Below are 17868 nucleotides of genomic sequence, written 5' to 3'. Positions count from 1 at the left end.
TCAGTTAATTCAAAATCATATGATGAGCTTTAATGATTGTGAAAAACTGTACATGGATTTAAGATTTTGAAAATGAAAGAAACTCTGAGTGGACTTCTTAAAAAATAATGAAAAAAATGAAGACATTAACCTGTACCCTTGGAAAGGTTGTATTATCTGTCTTTTTGATTAAAACTTGTGGAATCAATAAGGGCCCAAACTAGTCAAGTCACTTAACTGTCAAACAAATATGTGGCATCAACAGGGAGGCACACTGGCAGCCTTCAAGGAACACTCAGGACAGAAGTCATATCAAGAAACAAAATATATCCAAAGTTCGCTAATATCTGCTGTGCACTCGAGTCATATATGCAAACAACTCCTGCCGATGCTCCTGTTACAAGCAGAATTTTAATTCATATGACCTAACAATACAGAAAAGGACTGAACCACTTTCCCAGAAGAGGAATCTCCAGTCCCTTAACAGTCAGAAATTCTCACTGCGTCCCTTGGGTCAGCCAGGTGGTGTGGCATGGGTAGTCTGGAGTTCACTTCACTTGCTAAACAACCTCATCATGAGAAGGCTTCAATAAGTGCAGGAAGTAGTAAAGCAGAATGCCTCTACAGTATCCTGGCTTACACCCACTCACATGGGGAAAGTCCAGAGAGCAATAGGTTTGACTTTGCACTGATGATGCAATTTCACTTTTGTTCTGTGAACAGCTGTGGCAAAACAATTTTACATCAATATCTGTGCTTCTCACTCAAAAAAAAAAAAAAAATCCAAGAAAACAAAACAGAAGACATATCTCTTGTGCAGATCACTTTTTTCTGTTTATCATCTGGAACAGCTCTGGGGAAGCTCACTAGTCAGAGGAAATCCCTGCACTCTGTAATATGCAATTCTAAAGAGTAAACTGTCATGCTACCATATGCTTGAAGGGAACTGATTATTCTTTCTCAGCTTGCAGACATTTCACATTGCAGAAAAGACAGATTTGATGCTTGAGACCCTGGCTGAAGAAGACATGCAGACACATACTTACTTCACCTTTAAATTCTTAAAACAACCAAGTTCAGTGGTACTGAAGTATGTGCTTAAGTGATTTCCTTCAGTTGCAGCATTGGTGACTTTGTTAGTCTCTGACACAAACTAAGGCATGAAAAGATGAATGGCAAATAAGTATGGAGCCTGGAGGTATTAAAGATTATTAATGTTTACCTGAATAGCGATTCAATCGCATCTCCATCTAAAAATTCATGATCTTTCCTCACAGTTTTTACATCAATGGGAAACTGCATATCTGTAAATAAAGAAGTTGAATCTGAAATCTGAGTTATAATTACAAAGACTTTGAATTTTGCAACATATTATAGACAAAATAAATCTAAATTGCTATAACTATATATTCACACAAATGTCCTTCAAGTGAGGAGCAAGTGGGAGAATAAATGTAGGTATCTGCCCGCTGGTTTTAGTTACAGGTAGACAAGCATTTGCTGCACTGCCAGGAGCTTGCAGTGACTAAGTACTACAGCCAAAAATACAAAATTAAAGTTTTGCTTTAGCTAGGTTCTCTGCACCTTCTGCCTTCAAGTACAGTATAAAACATGAGCTTTTGCTGATGGCAAGGTACAGTGCAGCATGTGACATATGCTCTTTGAGGTGTAGTGGGCCAGACAAATCATGCTGTGCTTGAAGCTAATCGATACACCAGCTCAGGAGTTCAATAGTTCAGCTTCTGAGATTTAGCCTTGCAGATGAGGGAACCTATGAGATCCATCAGTATTTTCTTGACTGACTTTTTAAGCTTAATTTACCTACTCAAGTCAGGACACTGCATAAACAGCAAGTTAATACAGAGGATTAATTTTGCAGATGCATGACAATGTAACTTTCCAACAAACTGTGAGGCTGACAGCTTATATAAGGAAATCTGCTGGTCAAACAGGACACGGTTCCATAAGACATCATGTCTCATAGGATACAGCTTTCAGAATGGGCTCTGTTTCTTGACTTCCAATTTTTAATTTCGCAGTGAATGAGGGAGGTGGGAATAAGAGCAGGCAGAAGTTGCTCTTAGCTCTTTGATAAAATCGCTCTTAAAAATATATTAGTTTTTGTTACATTTAATGTTTGTAACAATAAACATACTTTAAAGAAGAACAGTTTTAAGGCAGAAGCACAAGTATTGCCTGAAAATTACACACTTTCTCAGCAAATCCATAGCTTCCCCACAGGTAATGAGCACTCTGTAGCTTTAACAACATGCAAACGTGCTGAAATTGCATTGTTTGACTGGCTGGCTGCTTCTGAGAATCTGTTTTAAAAACTTACGATTGCAAGATGATATTTCCAACATTCTTTTTCAAAATACCAATAAAACAATCTTGCTCAAGACCACAGGCTTAGATGAGTTTTAGTTGCAATCAGTGAGTTGTAAAAAACCCCCAACACTCCAAGGAATCATACCTTCAAATAGCTGAGCATACTGGGGAAAACCAGCAGCTCTCAGCCAGTCACAGGCTTCTCTGGCTTCAATTTCTGCAATAAGAACAAAAAATTGTTCACTTACAGTGCTCACAAGAGTCAGTGCTTTCACAATATAAACAAGCTAATTTTATCTGGTGGATTCTCAGAGGATCATGTGTATGAATGTTTTGTTAGTATATTACTAAAAAGAAATTCTTGTATGCGACACACTTATAAGTGCATAGCTTTGGAGCAGTCATTCCAACATAGCAAACATGAAAGATATGAGCACGTACTTGAGATGTCATATATCCGTATACATCAACTACCCCTGAGATTTGGACCTTGAAGCATCTGTTTTATGTTGAAATGAGTCACGAGAGGAGGGTATATGATACACATGTCCATGCCCTCACACAGCAAAGCCCATTCATGCATTCCAGTTCTGACAGATGGTGATAAGACACAAACAAATCCTATAAATAAACTTAAAATGCTATCGCAACATTAATAACACTGGACACAGTCTAAGCATTCCCAGAACAAGAGTTCTCAGGACTACCTGTTGCTAGGGTCTATCAATATTTATTTCCTTGCCAACTAACAATGCAACTTGGCAGTCACTTCAGCACAGCAGATGTCAAGAATTAGCTGCTCATTTTGTGACAATTCATAGAGCCCTATGGCCAATACTGTAACAGTCCCCCAGGAGCAGAAGCTGAAGACAACTTCACACAACCACAGGACACTCACCAGATTCCTCAAAAACATAAACATGTTCAGCATGAGTACATGCCAGTAGGCTCCAAACTCTTCAAATACTAGAAATTACTGGGTCTGTTGAAGAGGAGAGGATTCCCATACTACACTTTTTGTATGTGTGAGTGTACTCCAGGACACGTTACAACAGCACCAGTCAAAAGGTAACGACTCCTTTGAAAGCAGCATTTTAGAACTACTGTAAAATCAAGCATGCTCAGTAGAGAGAAATGCTTTTAAAGTACCTTAAAATGTAGTGTTCTAGGCTAGCGGAACAGACCTGTTTCTTAAAACTAGTTTCTTTACATGTGCACTCAAAGATTAGGATTCCAAGGCACTTCACATACATACCTATTCAAATTCACTGCTTGCTTTGCTCTGCCTTCTCAGTTGTAAATCATCAGTGCAACAGACTGAAGAAACTCATCAAAAAACTTACAGAACTTCCATGATGTTATTATACTATTTCTAAACTTTAAATTATTTCCATTATCACTTGATTAATTTGGACAATGCCATCCATAACAAAGGCTTTCCGGCACAAAACTCTATGGCTTTTTCATCCGAGAATAAAGCGATACCACAGGATGATAAGGATATTTCTACATAAAAAGATGCATGACTCCTTTTTTTTTTTTTTTTCCAAACTGCAGAACAGAAACTAATTTCTTCCACAATAGCCTATATACACTATGCTTACATTTGTTACTGTACTTAGTGCCATAATTTATCATAATCTTTATCATAACACAGCATTTACTGAATACCAAGACAAGGAACTGATAAAACGCAAGCATTGTACTCACAGAGTAAAACAGGAAAGGAAAAAAACCTGTAGAAAAGAGCCAGGAGGAAGACCAGTCTAACACCAAAAGTCTTCACAAAGACAAAGTAATTTCCACTTAGAAAAACCCAGTAGACTCACTCAACCAGCTCATCTGTGGAGAAACTATAGCAGTCCTCGTTCCAGACCTCACTTTAAGCTGGTCACCTTGAGCCTGTGCACAGCTTTCCTTAGCTCAGACAGGAGAGTGACTGTGGAGCGGTTGAGGCTTCCCCAGTTCTCAACACATTAAAAGTACAGCTCTATTTTTAGAGTAAACCAAGCCGTGAACAGTGAGGCAAATAAGAACAGGCTAGACAATATTTTGCAGGTAGTGATGACATTTTCAGTGAATATGACTGAAAATACAATGGTAATGGCATTCTCACACTTGGAGGTGACCTCTTCCATAGGATGAGGACACAAGAGCTGGGGGAATTTTCTTTGCTAATGTAAATCTTCAGGCCTTTTAACATGCCTTTGCACAGTCCCATGTTGCAATGCCCCTGCTGTGTTAGGAGACAGCACATGAAGTCCTAGTAAGTTCTTGACCTGCGTGTCTACAATTATTTGCCATTAGATTTGCTGCGATTATTTTACTGCCAAAATAACTACCAAAAAGGTCCTATTGATACCTCTATATTTCAGGGACGTCTATGCTGCAACCTCCCAGTGCTACTGGAAATTGAAATCCTAAAGAGAAAATGAATGCCTAGGAATTTTACTCTGATGAAAGGAAATTCCCAGACCAGCCTGCATTACTATGATAATGATCAATATGAAAGGAGGAAATAAAAAGGAAATAAGAAATAATTGCTCAAAAGGAAATAACTGCTCTCCATAGGGCTGCACTCAGTACTGACGTGCAAGACTGCTTTGCTTTTATGTCATGAGCAGCGTGAAGGACAAGTGGAAACTCGTTAAGATAGTAATGGCAGAATACAGATGAAGCATCCCAGCAATGCTCTCCATCAGGGACCCTGGAGAGTTCTAAAGCTCTAAGAATAAAAGTCACAGTGAAGTAAAAGAAGAGCAATAATCATGAGTTAGCCTTAACAGCTAACACTAACATACCCACCTTGGGCAGCAACTGTTATAAACATGCAACAGATACTTATAAATCCTGCCCTAATGGAGGTGCTAAAGCAGCAATCACAGTTCTGGCAACCCGCATGATGCTTTGAGGCTTGCATTTAAAAGCGGCCAAAGTTCAGTTTCCTGTGTAAGATTACTTCAAGAAAAACAGAGACAATTTTCCTGAGGGCTCTCTGGGGCTATTGAACGTAACCCCACACTATTTTTTTGGCAAGACAAACAGCACAGATGAGCCATTTGTGCAGAAGACCCATTCCTACCTTCTGACTCTGGCTTGGCCTCACAGCCTGCCTACTCTGCCTTGCCATGCAGGGATGCACCTTCCCAGACAGCCTCACCGACTGGATAGAATTTGTGTTCCCATTTCTATAGTTGCACTACAAAACAACCTTCCACGTTTACCAATCAACTTTTAAAATAGATGACTAATAAACACAATCTGATAGCAACTGCTTAGTTGTTCTTGATGTTAGAATAGCTGCTCAGATGCTTCCTGAATAGAATAGCTCTTCCTGAATAGAAACTGGAAATAGGGGAGCCTTCAGAAAGCCAGTATGGAGCAGCACCCCCAAATACTATTGCAATTGCAAGCATATCTACCTGTGAGCCAGATGTCATACAAGAAGGTGACAACTTTTTAACAACCTTTTGGGTTCCATCTGCACAACTGAAACAGCAGAGTAACCTAAACATATCACCTCTTCCTCATGAACTGATTTCATAATTAAGCAGATGAAAAAAAAAATTTCCTGCAGAGCTTAATATTCTATCTTAGATTAGAGGTAGCCAGCAAAACTTTAATGTCAAGCCAGCTGTTTCCCCATGGGCTATTGGGTGATAGGTTACTGCCAGATGCTTATGAGCAGGTGACTGGTGCCATCCTTTGGCTGTACTATGTTACACAGGTCTGTTCTGTGCTGATGATGATTCAGTCCAGTCCCACTGAAAACAGCATTGAAAATGATGCCTCTGCCACAGCCTGCTACAGCCTTGCCCTCCATGGCTGCTGCCCCTTTTTTTCCACTGTGGTGCCACTTGTGCTCCACTGCCCCCTTCTCTCCAGAGCCCCAGAATCTACATCAGCTTGGCTGACATCTCCTCTCCTTCATTCATTTGGGCTTAGAACCTGAAAGACTGCATTCCCCCATCTGAGCACCATCCTGTTTGCAGGCTGGAGAGCAAACCCAGACTCAGGTAGTTAGAAACCAGATGGTACAATGTGTACTAAATCCCTATCAGAATAAGCATCAGTGTTAACAGGAGTACTTGCAATAATGAAAAGACATCTGTGCTGAGATGTTTTCCTCACAAGAAGCACTTTCCTAACAGCAAGGGAGAGGCAGCAACTGAAACCATGGAGAAGCTGTATATGAAACAGAGCAGTCAGTCTTACTACAAGATGATCACAGACTTCAACTAAAGAGTGTCAAATTGTACTTCAAATTTATAAAAATACTTGCTCTAAATAAAATGTGGGGATACCCTATTTCAACGCATAAGTACCACAAATCATCTCAGGATGCAGCACAACTTTTCAGTTGCAGAGATCTGCTGCCGAAGCAGGGGCCCTGTTTCTTACCTTTCCCCTGACTGCATGTTCCTACCCCTCCCCACCGACACATGCCGAGCCTGTGTGAGCAGGTCTGGTCAGCCAAACTGATAGGAAACCATTCACTTTTTTTTGGCAGTATCAGATTTGTGATGCTTCCTGAATCATCTACCACATGTTCAGATGAACATCAGTGGCCAGACAAGGGCAGTGGTGGCCACATGCAGGGAGAGGCATGGGAACATGCCACTGCCCATTGGTGGCCACTACCCCTTAGGGCAGCTCAGCTAGTATGAAATCTTAGCCTAAATGTATTGTTTTTCACTGAGGTGTCTCATTGTAGATCTTCTATTTCAAGTAATTGAAAGTAAATTTTTAGCACATTTTTTAAACCCATGGTAGATGCATTGGTTTTACTTCTTCATCCAAAATAGTTTTATAGTTTTGACAGGTAAGAATCACATGGTGATCAGGTCTTAAATAATTAAAGGGATCTGTGTTTAAATATGAACACCTTCCAAAACCATGCCAGTGAGCAGTTCGAGAGGTTTTCTTGCTCTTCGCAGCACCTCTGCATTAATTACTCTGTGTAGAGTATTACTCTGTGATAGGAGCGCAGTGCTAGTGAAAAGGAGCAGCTTTTCTCCACACAGCTAGGAGGCTCTCACACCGCCTCCCCTCCTCATGCCATGCAAGTACAGACAGGAGAACAGAAAAGAGGGTAGGACTGACTTTATTTGAGTACATATTACACCAATCTGGAAGGCAACAGGAAAAATTCCAAAGAATTCCATTCTTTCCCAATCTCACTCATTATATAGGCAGCGCGTTTTTTTCCACAGGGCACTAATCCTCCTACAACAGCAAGACAAGCAGACGCCCAGAGCTCCCACCTCGAAACCTGCTTGAGTTGGCACAGCACAACCAACTCTTCCAGCACAGCAAGATGCTGCTGCCTCCTCTCATCACTGACAATCCCAAACTATCATCCCCCTCAGCCTCCTCCAGAACTGCAGGCGACAAGTACAGGGCATGCTTGGCAGCCACACGTCAAACTCTGCAATGCATTTTTCCTCCAGCTCACGAGCTGTTGGCTGTGAGCTGGCAGGTCCTTTACACAGGGACTTAGATCCTGTCTTTATTGGTTGTGCTGGCAGTGGTGGAAGCGACAAGGCTTTTTCAGGGTCCATTTGAAGATAAAATTATGAGTTTCCCATTGCAACTTTCTGGGCTGTGTATGTTCCCAGGGCTATAAAAATTTGTATTACTTCCCTATGACTTCCAGCTGCTAATAAGGCATTTCATTTTATACACACTCTGTGAAAAATGCATTTGCTGCACTAGAACATTTCCTGAGGATGTTCAGAACTGCATTATACCTGTGACAGGATTTTCAATAACTGTTTTTTCTTAAGTTATCTCCTCTTACTTAGAGTCTGAACATGTTGTCTACTCAGTGTTGTAGGCTCAAATGTAATGCTTTCAAAGCAGGGTGTTTGCACTGACCAGGGTAAGCAGTCAGGAACTTACAAAACTGTCAAACTCTCCAAAAGCTGAGATGGATCATAAGTAAATGGAAACGTTTATTCTGTTGTCCCCTGTGCAATGCAAAATAGCAAAGCCTAATTGTACTTTATTAACCCACTCGAGGCAGAGGGGGAAAAAAAAGGACTATTGCTTGGAATTTTGCCAGGATAATTTAGGCTCCATGCAGATAGTGAATATAAATGTCTGGAAAATGAAAAGGCCAAGATATTTGTCCTCTCATTCCTACTTTACTATCATGCTGGTGTTTTGGAACCGCAGCCAACTCTTCAGTTATCACAGCTGGGAACTGCAATGTATCCCAGTACTTTGTGGCAGCCTTAATTGCATCTTTATCCAGCTCCTTGGCATTAGCTTCCCAAGCTGATTACTAGGACTCCCAAGCTGACATTAGGAACTTTACTCGATGTCCTTGTCCTTAGCCTCCCATGTTGGTTACTGGGACCTAGACAAGTTTAAAGGCATTCACTTTGCAGACCAGACTAACTAGCTAGTCAGTGTTGGCTGATCTTTTAATTGTTTCTACATAAGTTAGAGAACATAGTGTTGGCTCTACAAGAATTTAAAAGGGTTCACGGAATTAGATATCAACTCAAGGAGAAATTAGAGTTTAACACTCTAATTTCCAAATCCACATGTGAAAATTCCTATCCAAGTAAGCAGGGCAAGAGACAGGATTTATCTCCCTGCAGTCTAAACCCAGATACGTTACTTCTCCATGCTTTGGTCCTGCTGGCTGTAAATCAGTAACAGATACAGCATTTCTCTGATGCAGAAGCTCGTTATGGCTGTATTTTTGCAGGAGACTCTTGTTACGTTATTGAGAAATATTAGATGTAAAATTCCTAGGAGGAACTGGAAGGGTAACTACTTTCTTCCAATAGAGCCAATATCAATAAACTAAAGCACAGAAGTAACAGAAACCAAACCTAGCATATTGTCTGTGCTCTTTCATGGTGTAGCATCAACTTTTCCCTAATTCTACAAAATGGCAATAATACTACTGCGTGTGATACAGGTTCAACCTACATGTTAGGAAGTATTTAACCCAATAGAGGCTGGCCAGTAAGTGATTATATTTAAAAGAAAGCTAATTTACCAGTGCTGCTGCAGGTATGCTGTGCTGAATCTGCTTACAGCTGCCGAGTCCAGGTCAATGGACAATGTTTTACTTGGTCAATACACCCCGATAAAGTTTGTTGATATGCAGCAAAGTCTGAAAATCTACTAAGTGTTCCCTACATGCATCAAACTCCAAAGCAAAAGCAACAGCTGCTAGAAGAGCATGATCTGAAGTGTAGACAGCCCAGGAGCTATAGTCACACCAATAAAGCAGCAATATGAAAGAGAAATGGAAGGTCTCTGCAACACCCACCTGAATTCTCACCCAATGGTGTCACCTACCACAGCCTAGCTAGCTGAGCCCACCACTGCAGGTCACTCCATTGGGTACGGACCCAGCCCTGAGCAGCCAGACCCTCTTGCCCCAGAGCAGAGCCCCTGCTCTCCACAGCCCTACCTGACGCCTCCCTGGCCTGCCGGCAGCTCCACCATGCTCCTGCCTGTGTCCGTGCTCATGCCAGGCCCTGTCCTGCTGCCCCGCGGGCGCGGTGCTGGTTGGGGTGCCCGCGCTGGCCATGCTGTGCCAGCTGGCGCTCCGACCTGTGGCGGCTGTAGGACTGTGATGGCAGGGCCTCTGCTTCAGGCGCAGGTGCCAGCGTTGGTGCTGCTCTCCCCCATGGCACAGCCAGCTCGGCTGGCCCACAGCCACCCCCGGGGCTCCAGACCACACCTTTCCTCACAGCGTGAGCACCCTGCACAGCACCCTGCTGCCCTGCCTCTGCTGCAGCAGGGCTGCCTCCTCCGTACCTGCCTAGATAGGCATCATAGATCATAGGATGGTTTGGGGTGGAAGGGACCTTAACCATCATCTAGTCCCACCCCCCTGCCACGGGCAGGGACACCTTCCACCAGCCCAGGTTGCTCACAGCCCCGTCCAACCTGGCCTTGAACCCTGCCAGGGAGGGGGCAGCCACAGCTTCTCTGGGCAGCCTGTGCCAGGGCCTCACCCCCCTCACAGGGAAGAATTTCTTCCTCCTCTCTAATCTAAATCTGCCCTCCTTCAGTTTAAAACAGTTATTCCTTGTCCTGTCCCCACATCCCTGATCAAGAGTCCCTCCCCCCTTTCCTGCAGCCCCTTTCAGCCCTGGGAGGCCGCTCTAAGGTCTCCCCGGAGCCTTCTCTTCTCCAGCTGAACCCCCCAACTCTCTCAGCCTGTCCTCACAGGGGGTGCTCCAGCCCCTGAGCATCCTCGTGGCCTCCTCTGGCCCCGCTCGAGCAGGTCCGTGCCCTTCTGCTGTTGGTGCCTCCAGAGCTGGACACAGCACTGCAGGGGGGTCTCACGAGAGCGGAGCAGAGGGGGAGAATCCCCTCCCTCGCCCTGCTGCCCACACTGCTCTGGATGCAGCCCAGCAGACAGGCTATATCTAGCTATACAGACTTGTTATCTCATTCCAATTACCTGCATTCATTTAGACTGAAGGCAAACCAACACTTTGTGGCTAAGTTGCTGGTTTACCTCAATGTTTTAACATTTTGCCTTTTGATGGATTACTCAAATTTTTACAAAATTAGCTACTGTTCCATTTCTTCCTTCCTAACAAATACTTAGAACAATGTTGCCTCTACCTTGCACACAAAAAATTAAGACTGGCATTGCATCCTGCAAAGGAGCTACAGTGCCTAGAAGCAGACTTTTTCTTTTTGTCTTTAGATGGAACAGAATAGGGGCTGGGATCCGTGATTAAAACCAATGCCTGATCCCAACTACTGAGTGTGAGCCAGCCACACAATGTGGTTATTGTGTTGCAGTTAAGTCCCTTGCCACACTGGTGTTCATGGAACACACAAAACCTTTACTTTTATTTTGCTTATATAGACTTAGTCTAGACAAAAAATAGTTTGTGGTCTGAAAAATTCATACGCAGTTGAGCAATGAATCTGTGTGCTAAAAACATTAGCATGCTTTGTGACCTTTGCAGCTAACTAGATTTCTTTGCATTTGCTGTAGTTAATTGCTGCTATGATTTTATTTTCTGCATTTAATGATGCTGTTTTACTGACCTAAACTAATACAGCTCCATCCCCACAAGCTCTAAATGCAGATGGTCTATTTTTTCACATTAAATTTATTTTTTAAAAAAGATAAACTTTTGAGCTGATTTTTAAGCCAAGATGAGAAATACAAAATTGTAGATTTCTAATAAAAATACATGATCAGCCTTTACCAGCTTTACCATTGTGTAGTGATACTCAGCAAGGTACAGTCATGTAGGCTGGTCTCAGAAGAACATGTCAAAGGTATTGATACCTTTAAAATTATTTCCCAGGAAGTTAACTCTGAATCACTAATAATTTTATATCTGCTGGACTGTTAGGCATTGCAGTTCTATACTACAAACATAAAGGTGGGATACTGTGCTAGTTTACAGAGGTTGAAAGATAATTCGAATTCTATGAGCCATTCCAGATAACCAGATCAGGTTCTAAACTTCTGTAGGACAGCTTCTTGTAAAGTTTAGGGTCTTACACTTTGGAACTTAAAACACAGATTTGGGGGGGGGGGAGGAGAGATTGAATGCAATGGATAAGCAAAAATTTTCTGTTTAAAACATGAATTCTTTTGGATGTGCCTGGGTTTTTTTTCTAAATGAAGATTTAAGAAGTGAAGAAGTAATGCATTTTTCTGTTCATTTCATTTACCCCAATCTCGTTTAGGATCATCACACCCTAATGAAGCTGCAATTTATGGGTGTGTTTCATTATCATTAGATTTTTTTTTTCTATACAACAACCAAATGCAAAATTTGCACAGACATGATTTGTTTTTCATGCAATTGGTTCCTAAACTGGAGATTCGTATGGCACAACAAAAAATATCTTTGATATTGGCACTGGGCTACACAATACAAAAGAAATAGCTAAGAAAATGCTTTTTGCCAGACCCACCCATAGCCATATAAAAAGTACACACCTTGCACTGATTAAATTCTCAGCTATGTGCTTGGGTTAGGGCAACAGAATGTATAATTTAAATCTGGGGATAACATCAGTAGACTGTGTCCACATGATAGAAATGCTCCCAACTAGACTATGTAGCTTTATTTCCCCACTCATTTTCCTTTGGGCATTTGCCATGAGATGACAATGCACAGCCTTAAAATGCTCATTTTCTCTCTCTTTTAGGTACTTAAGTTACTTCTTTAACAATAAACTTATGGCAAGCTTCCTAGTGTTGTATGGGTAACTGATTAAGAAAAGGCCTACAGAAAATCTTGTGGGGGGACCACTTTAGTATGACATAGCATTAAGTGAAGAATTATTGAAGGCTTTTCAGGAAGGAATCACATTTCCCTCTCTTGATCACTTTACCCATCCTGTAGTACAATGAACCTGGGGGATCCTTGCATCAGCCTCTGACTACAGGAGGTTCAGTCCACACACATTAAGTTTACACTCTACAGAAGCTTAGTGCCAATAGCTGAAGTAGGAATTACTGTTTTCACAAGGATGTCTGAAATAATGATGCTTCTTCGGTTTCAGAAGAGGCTTTTGGGTATTTTCACAGTGTGTCAAACCCTCTGCACCCAGCTCCCTGGGCACAGATTTGTGAGCTGCTGATGGACATTCCCATGCCAGAGGGAAAGATGACAAGAAAATCTATTTCCTGACCATCTGGGCTTTTCCATTCCCAGCCCTGCAGCTTACCAAGGACCACCCAATAACATTACTAAAGCCCCAAATATTACACCATTGTTAGGGACTGAAGCCTGGAAAACAGGATCTTTTCCCCAAATGATCATTAGTGCTTGATTACCTCTTTTCTGAAACCACTTACCCTTGCTGAAGACTCTCCAGAACCCTTCTGACAGGTTGCATCACAAGCTGGCTTAACTTGAGAAAAAGCCCAGCCATCAGCCTACTGCAGGTCAACACACGTAGGGATCCTGTACACAGTGTCTCCAAACCATTCCAGCTTGCTCAAATATGGTGAAAGACAATCCCAGAGTGGGTCATTTTAAACAACTTGAACAAAATTAATCATTTTTATAAATGAGCCTACTGCTTCTAAATCCCTCACTCATACTTAACCAAAACTGTACAAAACCTCCAAGTTCCTGAAGTTATTTCAGACAGGCACTGTGCCAAGAAATGGAGTCACATCTCATTAAAGCCAAGCTTCTTGCATATTTTAATTCTGATGTCACTGGAATATTTCCCATGCAAATACATTTACCAGAGATCACCTCACTCTTTTCTTTCCATTGCTCCTTTTTACTGCCTCCCACAACAAACACTTTTCAGGAATCAAAGCCGAATGGAATTTCATTTCTGACTTTCTTTTAGTAAGATCCCAAAGTAATTGTTTTCCATTTTGCTTGGTGATGATTTCACGTTAACATAGGAGATCAAGAAATCAAATGTCAGCTATGACTATACTAGTAGGCATCAAGAAAAGTATTTCTATGGAAACAAGTTGTTCAGGGAAAAGCTGCGTGATGAAGGAGTTAGACCAACTGGGAGGAGAAGCACAGAACAAAACACAGGCAATGCATTAAGACAGAGTTAAAAGAGATTAATATTAAAGGTAGTGGGGAAGAATTGTCAGCTACAAAAAAAGAAAATTAATAAGGTCAAAAGAAAAGGATTAAAAATAGGAAATATTCAGATAAATTTAAGAAAAAAAAAACAAAAAACAAACAGGTTAACAAAACCAAAAACTTCCTGACAAGGAAATGCATTGATTGAACAGTATTTTCCCAAGGACAAAGACTGAAACTTTATCATCTATGACGCAAGGCAGCTTAGACAAACTGCTGGTATGTGTATTTCAGGGAGTAATGTGTATGAGCGAAAACCTGGACTATGTCACCGTTCTTCTTCTCTTGGGACAAGAGAAAGTCTTTAACCTTGCTTATCAAGAGGAAAAGAATATTGTTAAAAAATAGATTCTTGGATACATTAAAGTGATGTTGAGGTGAAGACAAAACATAACCCATCACATTATAAAAGTAGCATCTAGTTCTCATTCTGGCCTTTCTGTCAGAAAGCATCTGTGTGAGAAGTATGAGAAAATAAGCCCATTCAATGGCCCTCTGAAATTAACAGCAGGCTTTTTCCCTGAAAATCAAGATAAAATACTGGCTCCAAGTCAGTCAAAAAGCTGTTGGATTACAGCAAACATATCCTCATGGTTTGTCTAGGCTGTAGTCATTCAAAACCACTCAGACCTCATTTTTACAGTCATCATCAGAATCCTAAAACATGATTAAAATATTTTACATAGTTTTCATAGTATTTTCTCCATCTCCCAATAAACTTTGCTTGGCTGCTTTCACTGGGACCTTCCAGTGAAACCTGCAGCAGATAAAGCTCTCACATTTCCAAGCTTACAGAGGCAACACAGACCTGAAATCTAGAGATATTCCTGCTATGGGTTTGGGTTCATGACAAGGTCAGGTAATCATTCATTTTCATGTCTTCTTTTCCAAAATCAGCCTTTAACAATTAGGTCACAACAACCCACAATAATAGGAAATGTACCCTTTAACTTATTTTAGAAATCCCTGCAAAATAAAAACCAGGGGGAATTCCCCTTCTAATATCAGATACCAGAACTAAGGTAGAACAAAACACAAATGCTTTTTTTAAAGGGAAAGGTAAAGCATCTCTCTTATTCCTGTATCCCTTAGAAGAAGATAGTCCTTTTCTATGGCTGTTTACCTGCTGCTACATTAATCACAACTACTCTGTGTTGTTATGAAAGGAGATATTGTGGAATTGCTGATACTGGAAGACAGCAGTAGTTGGGAGTGTTGCCTTGATCAGCAGGTGACAATGACTTGGTCTGATCTTCACTCCTTTAAATCCCTATAACCTTATTTCCATTAAAATTGTGCAATCTGCTTCTCATTAGAGCAGGTCAAATCTCAAGCTGGAATTTAGCTTTTGTCTTTTGTTGTTAAAAGTAAAGCATTTTTTAAAGAGGCAAACACTGTGCTATCACAATGAATACCAGGGATTTTCTAAAGGAATTTTTATGATTAGACTAAACAAATTGAAGAATTCTTCCAGAACTAGTAAAGTTCCTAAAATGTGGGTGAGACAATGCAGCAGTAAAGAACGTAACATCTTGTTTCACAGATTCACTGAGAACATTTAACTTGAAAAAGCTCAGGAGAAATGTGCTTGTAGGGGGCCCATGGAGTTCCCCGATGAGTCTCCCCTCCAGGGACGTACATCCATGTCAAACCTTCCTGCCTGGGAACAGCCCACAGAAGAGTTTAACTGCCTGGTGCAGAGAAAAGGGTACCCAGAGCAAAATCACAGCTCTGACTCACTGACAGCTAAGAAAAAGTGTGAACACTTTGATTTTCTCAATCACTTTTTCTCCTACCTCAAGACTCAATCACAAAGGCAAAGATGACACTAAAGGCAGAGCCACCAATATTTATAAATTCTCTACATAAAAGCATTAACATCACAAATTATTGGCCTGGATGCCTGAGGAACACAGCTCCACAAAACCTGTCTTCACAGACAGATCTGTCTGAGGAAGGAAAGCACTCAGCTACCTGATAACTCAGTCTTGAAGGCTTAATTTCAGTTCTTTTTACCAAAATTTAGTCAATGTTTTGGGTAAGTAGAATTGGTTTCAAAGCATACTGAATTCAAATTAACAACTTCTGTTGAAGCTTTAAAAAAATAATTTTGCATAGGATGCAGAAAAAATATGGTTGTTGCTTGTAATTTCTTACTTCTACTTTCAGTAAAGTATCCTCTCTGAAAGGTTTTGCCATCTGTTATTAAAGTGCATTTCTAGAATCATAAGAATACTTGTACTTGGTTTATTTACACTCCAGCTAGAGGAGGCCCTGCATAGTACAATGAATAAGCTGCTGAAATGGTCCTGAGGAAGCTTTTAGATCACATCTACTTATATTTGGACCTGAGATATTTGGCAATAAATGACTCTCAACTCTTTTTTTCATGCACTACACATGGGCCCTTACAGATTCACTGTCATTAATGCTTGGTTTTTATTCAAAGCAGTATTATTTCACAAATGACAAAATGTTTTTCCCAGCAAAGCAATCAGGCTGGGATCTGCTACTCTCCAGAGTACATTTTTGAGGCCGTAACATGTTCCCTAGAAGGGAACCCTAGAAGGGTTTGATGTGAGAAACCAATCCAAAAGAGCAAGCCACGGCATAGCCTTGGAGATGTGTGCCAGGTCCTGTTCAGGCATCAGCGAACAGAGTGTCCTGCTTTGGACAGTGGCGATCATTCCCATTTTACACAATGTCTTTGGCAGAGTCAGATGATCACATGGGAGGAAACAAAACGTCATGAAGCTCCTCTACTTAATATGTGTGGAATTATATGGAAAAGTATCTTCTTTCAACTCTTCCCACATAAGAAGCCAACAGATGTAATTAGCTTTGGTTCACAAAGCCTTCTTTCACAACCCCTCTGCCCACTGCTAACCACCTCCTTGGATACAGCATCTGCTTCGGCAGGTAAACCCGACGGGATGCTGACATGACAGTGGTGACAAGTGGTTTACAGATACCTGGGCATGCCAGTTCTGAACAGATATGGGTATTGTTGCCTGTCTTTGGCATGACTGCTCAGCTTTTCAATATAATGCCCCACTGCTTGTGCAAATTGCTTGTGCTGGTTATGAATTTGAATCCACCAGACACTAGTTCAAAAAAAAAAAAAACATGGAGGAAGAAAATCCAGCAGCCCATTACTGCCCAGATGAACAAATTCACTTTGATTACCCAATATACACACACTGGTACAAATGGTATTTACCTGAGGCATGGGAATAACAAAAAAAATCAGAGCTTCTGGGGAGCTAGATGGAGTACAACACAACATTAATCTGCCACTGTTCAACATTCAAATTTTACATAAAGGAAGAAGTTAGGGAAAGAAACTGCCCACCTTTGTCTCAACTCTGAGATGCAGTCTATAGTCTGCAATGTCCCATGTCCTCTGAAGTGATTCTGAAATCTATCCACCTACCAGCTCTTCCCAGGGACACCCAACCAACAGCAATTTTTTTTGACTTGGAGTGACTGCTAGTTCAGTAGCATATAAAGAGAACAAACTCACCAGGACATTTTCATCTATTTAAATAAATAAAACCAGACTGCACACTCTATGTCTTATCAACATGCCTCCAAAATGTCTGAGACTTAAGCATGTATGGATGATCCATCCTAGAAATGACACTTTGACACTTGGGAAATGAAAGAAGAATCAGTTCTATGCCACTGTGTCCCTCTGACACATAGACCAGGCCTGAAGGTGTAAAGTTGTTCAAAAATCCATTCTAAACTGTTCCCCTCCCAACCCAGAGGCAGCACAAGCTGCACACCTCCAGCACTGATGCAGCAGAGAGTGCACACAGACACTGACCCTGGGTTTGGCCTTGGTACATAGGGAAATGGTGTCACAGGAAATTCCTCAGGACAGTGCAGCATGTCACCATCCCTTGTTAAGCAGGTGATGTAACATACAGACTGACAGACAAGTCTTTCCCTCTGGAGTTCGGATGCTGCTGTGATATTGCTG

The 17868-nt window shown here is 41.4% G+C and overlaps 1 protein-coding gene across 2 annotated transcripts in view; it reads right to left on the bottom strand.

The window, feature by feature from the left end:
- The window catches only part of LOC141964929 (rho GTPase-activating protein 7-like), a 50839-nt gene that overhangs the window by 10120 nt on the left and 22851 nt on the right, over positions 1–17868 (bottom strand). The window contains exons 1-3 of one of the 2 annotated variants that reach the window (XM_074915858.1): positions 4018–4138; positions 2453–2524; positions 1202–1283 (exon numbers count right to left, since the gene is read on the bottom strand). In XM_074915858.1, the coding sequence (XP_074771959.1) occupies positions 1202–1281 (80 nt within the window). In that variant the 5' untranslated portion in view covers positions 1282–1283; positions 2453–2524; positions 4018–4138. Of the gene's footprint in view, positions 1–1201; positions 1284–2452; positions 2525–4017; positions 4139–17868 lie in introns of those variants that run through there. The other variant, XM_074915857.1, reaches the window with a different exon arrangement.

This window comes from Athene noctua, chromosome 12, assembly GCF_965140245.1.
Source record: "Athene noctua chromosome 12, bAthNoc1.hap1.1, whole genome shotgun sequence".
NCBI lineage: Eukaryota > Metazoa > Chordata > Aves > Strigiformes > Strigidae > Athene > Athene noctua.
This window is presented reverse-complemented; position numbering and strand designations above follow the sequence as displayed.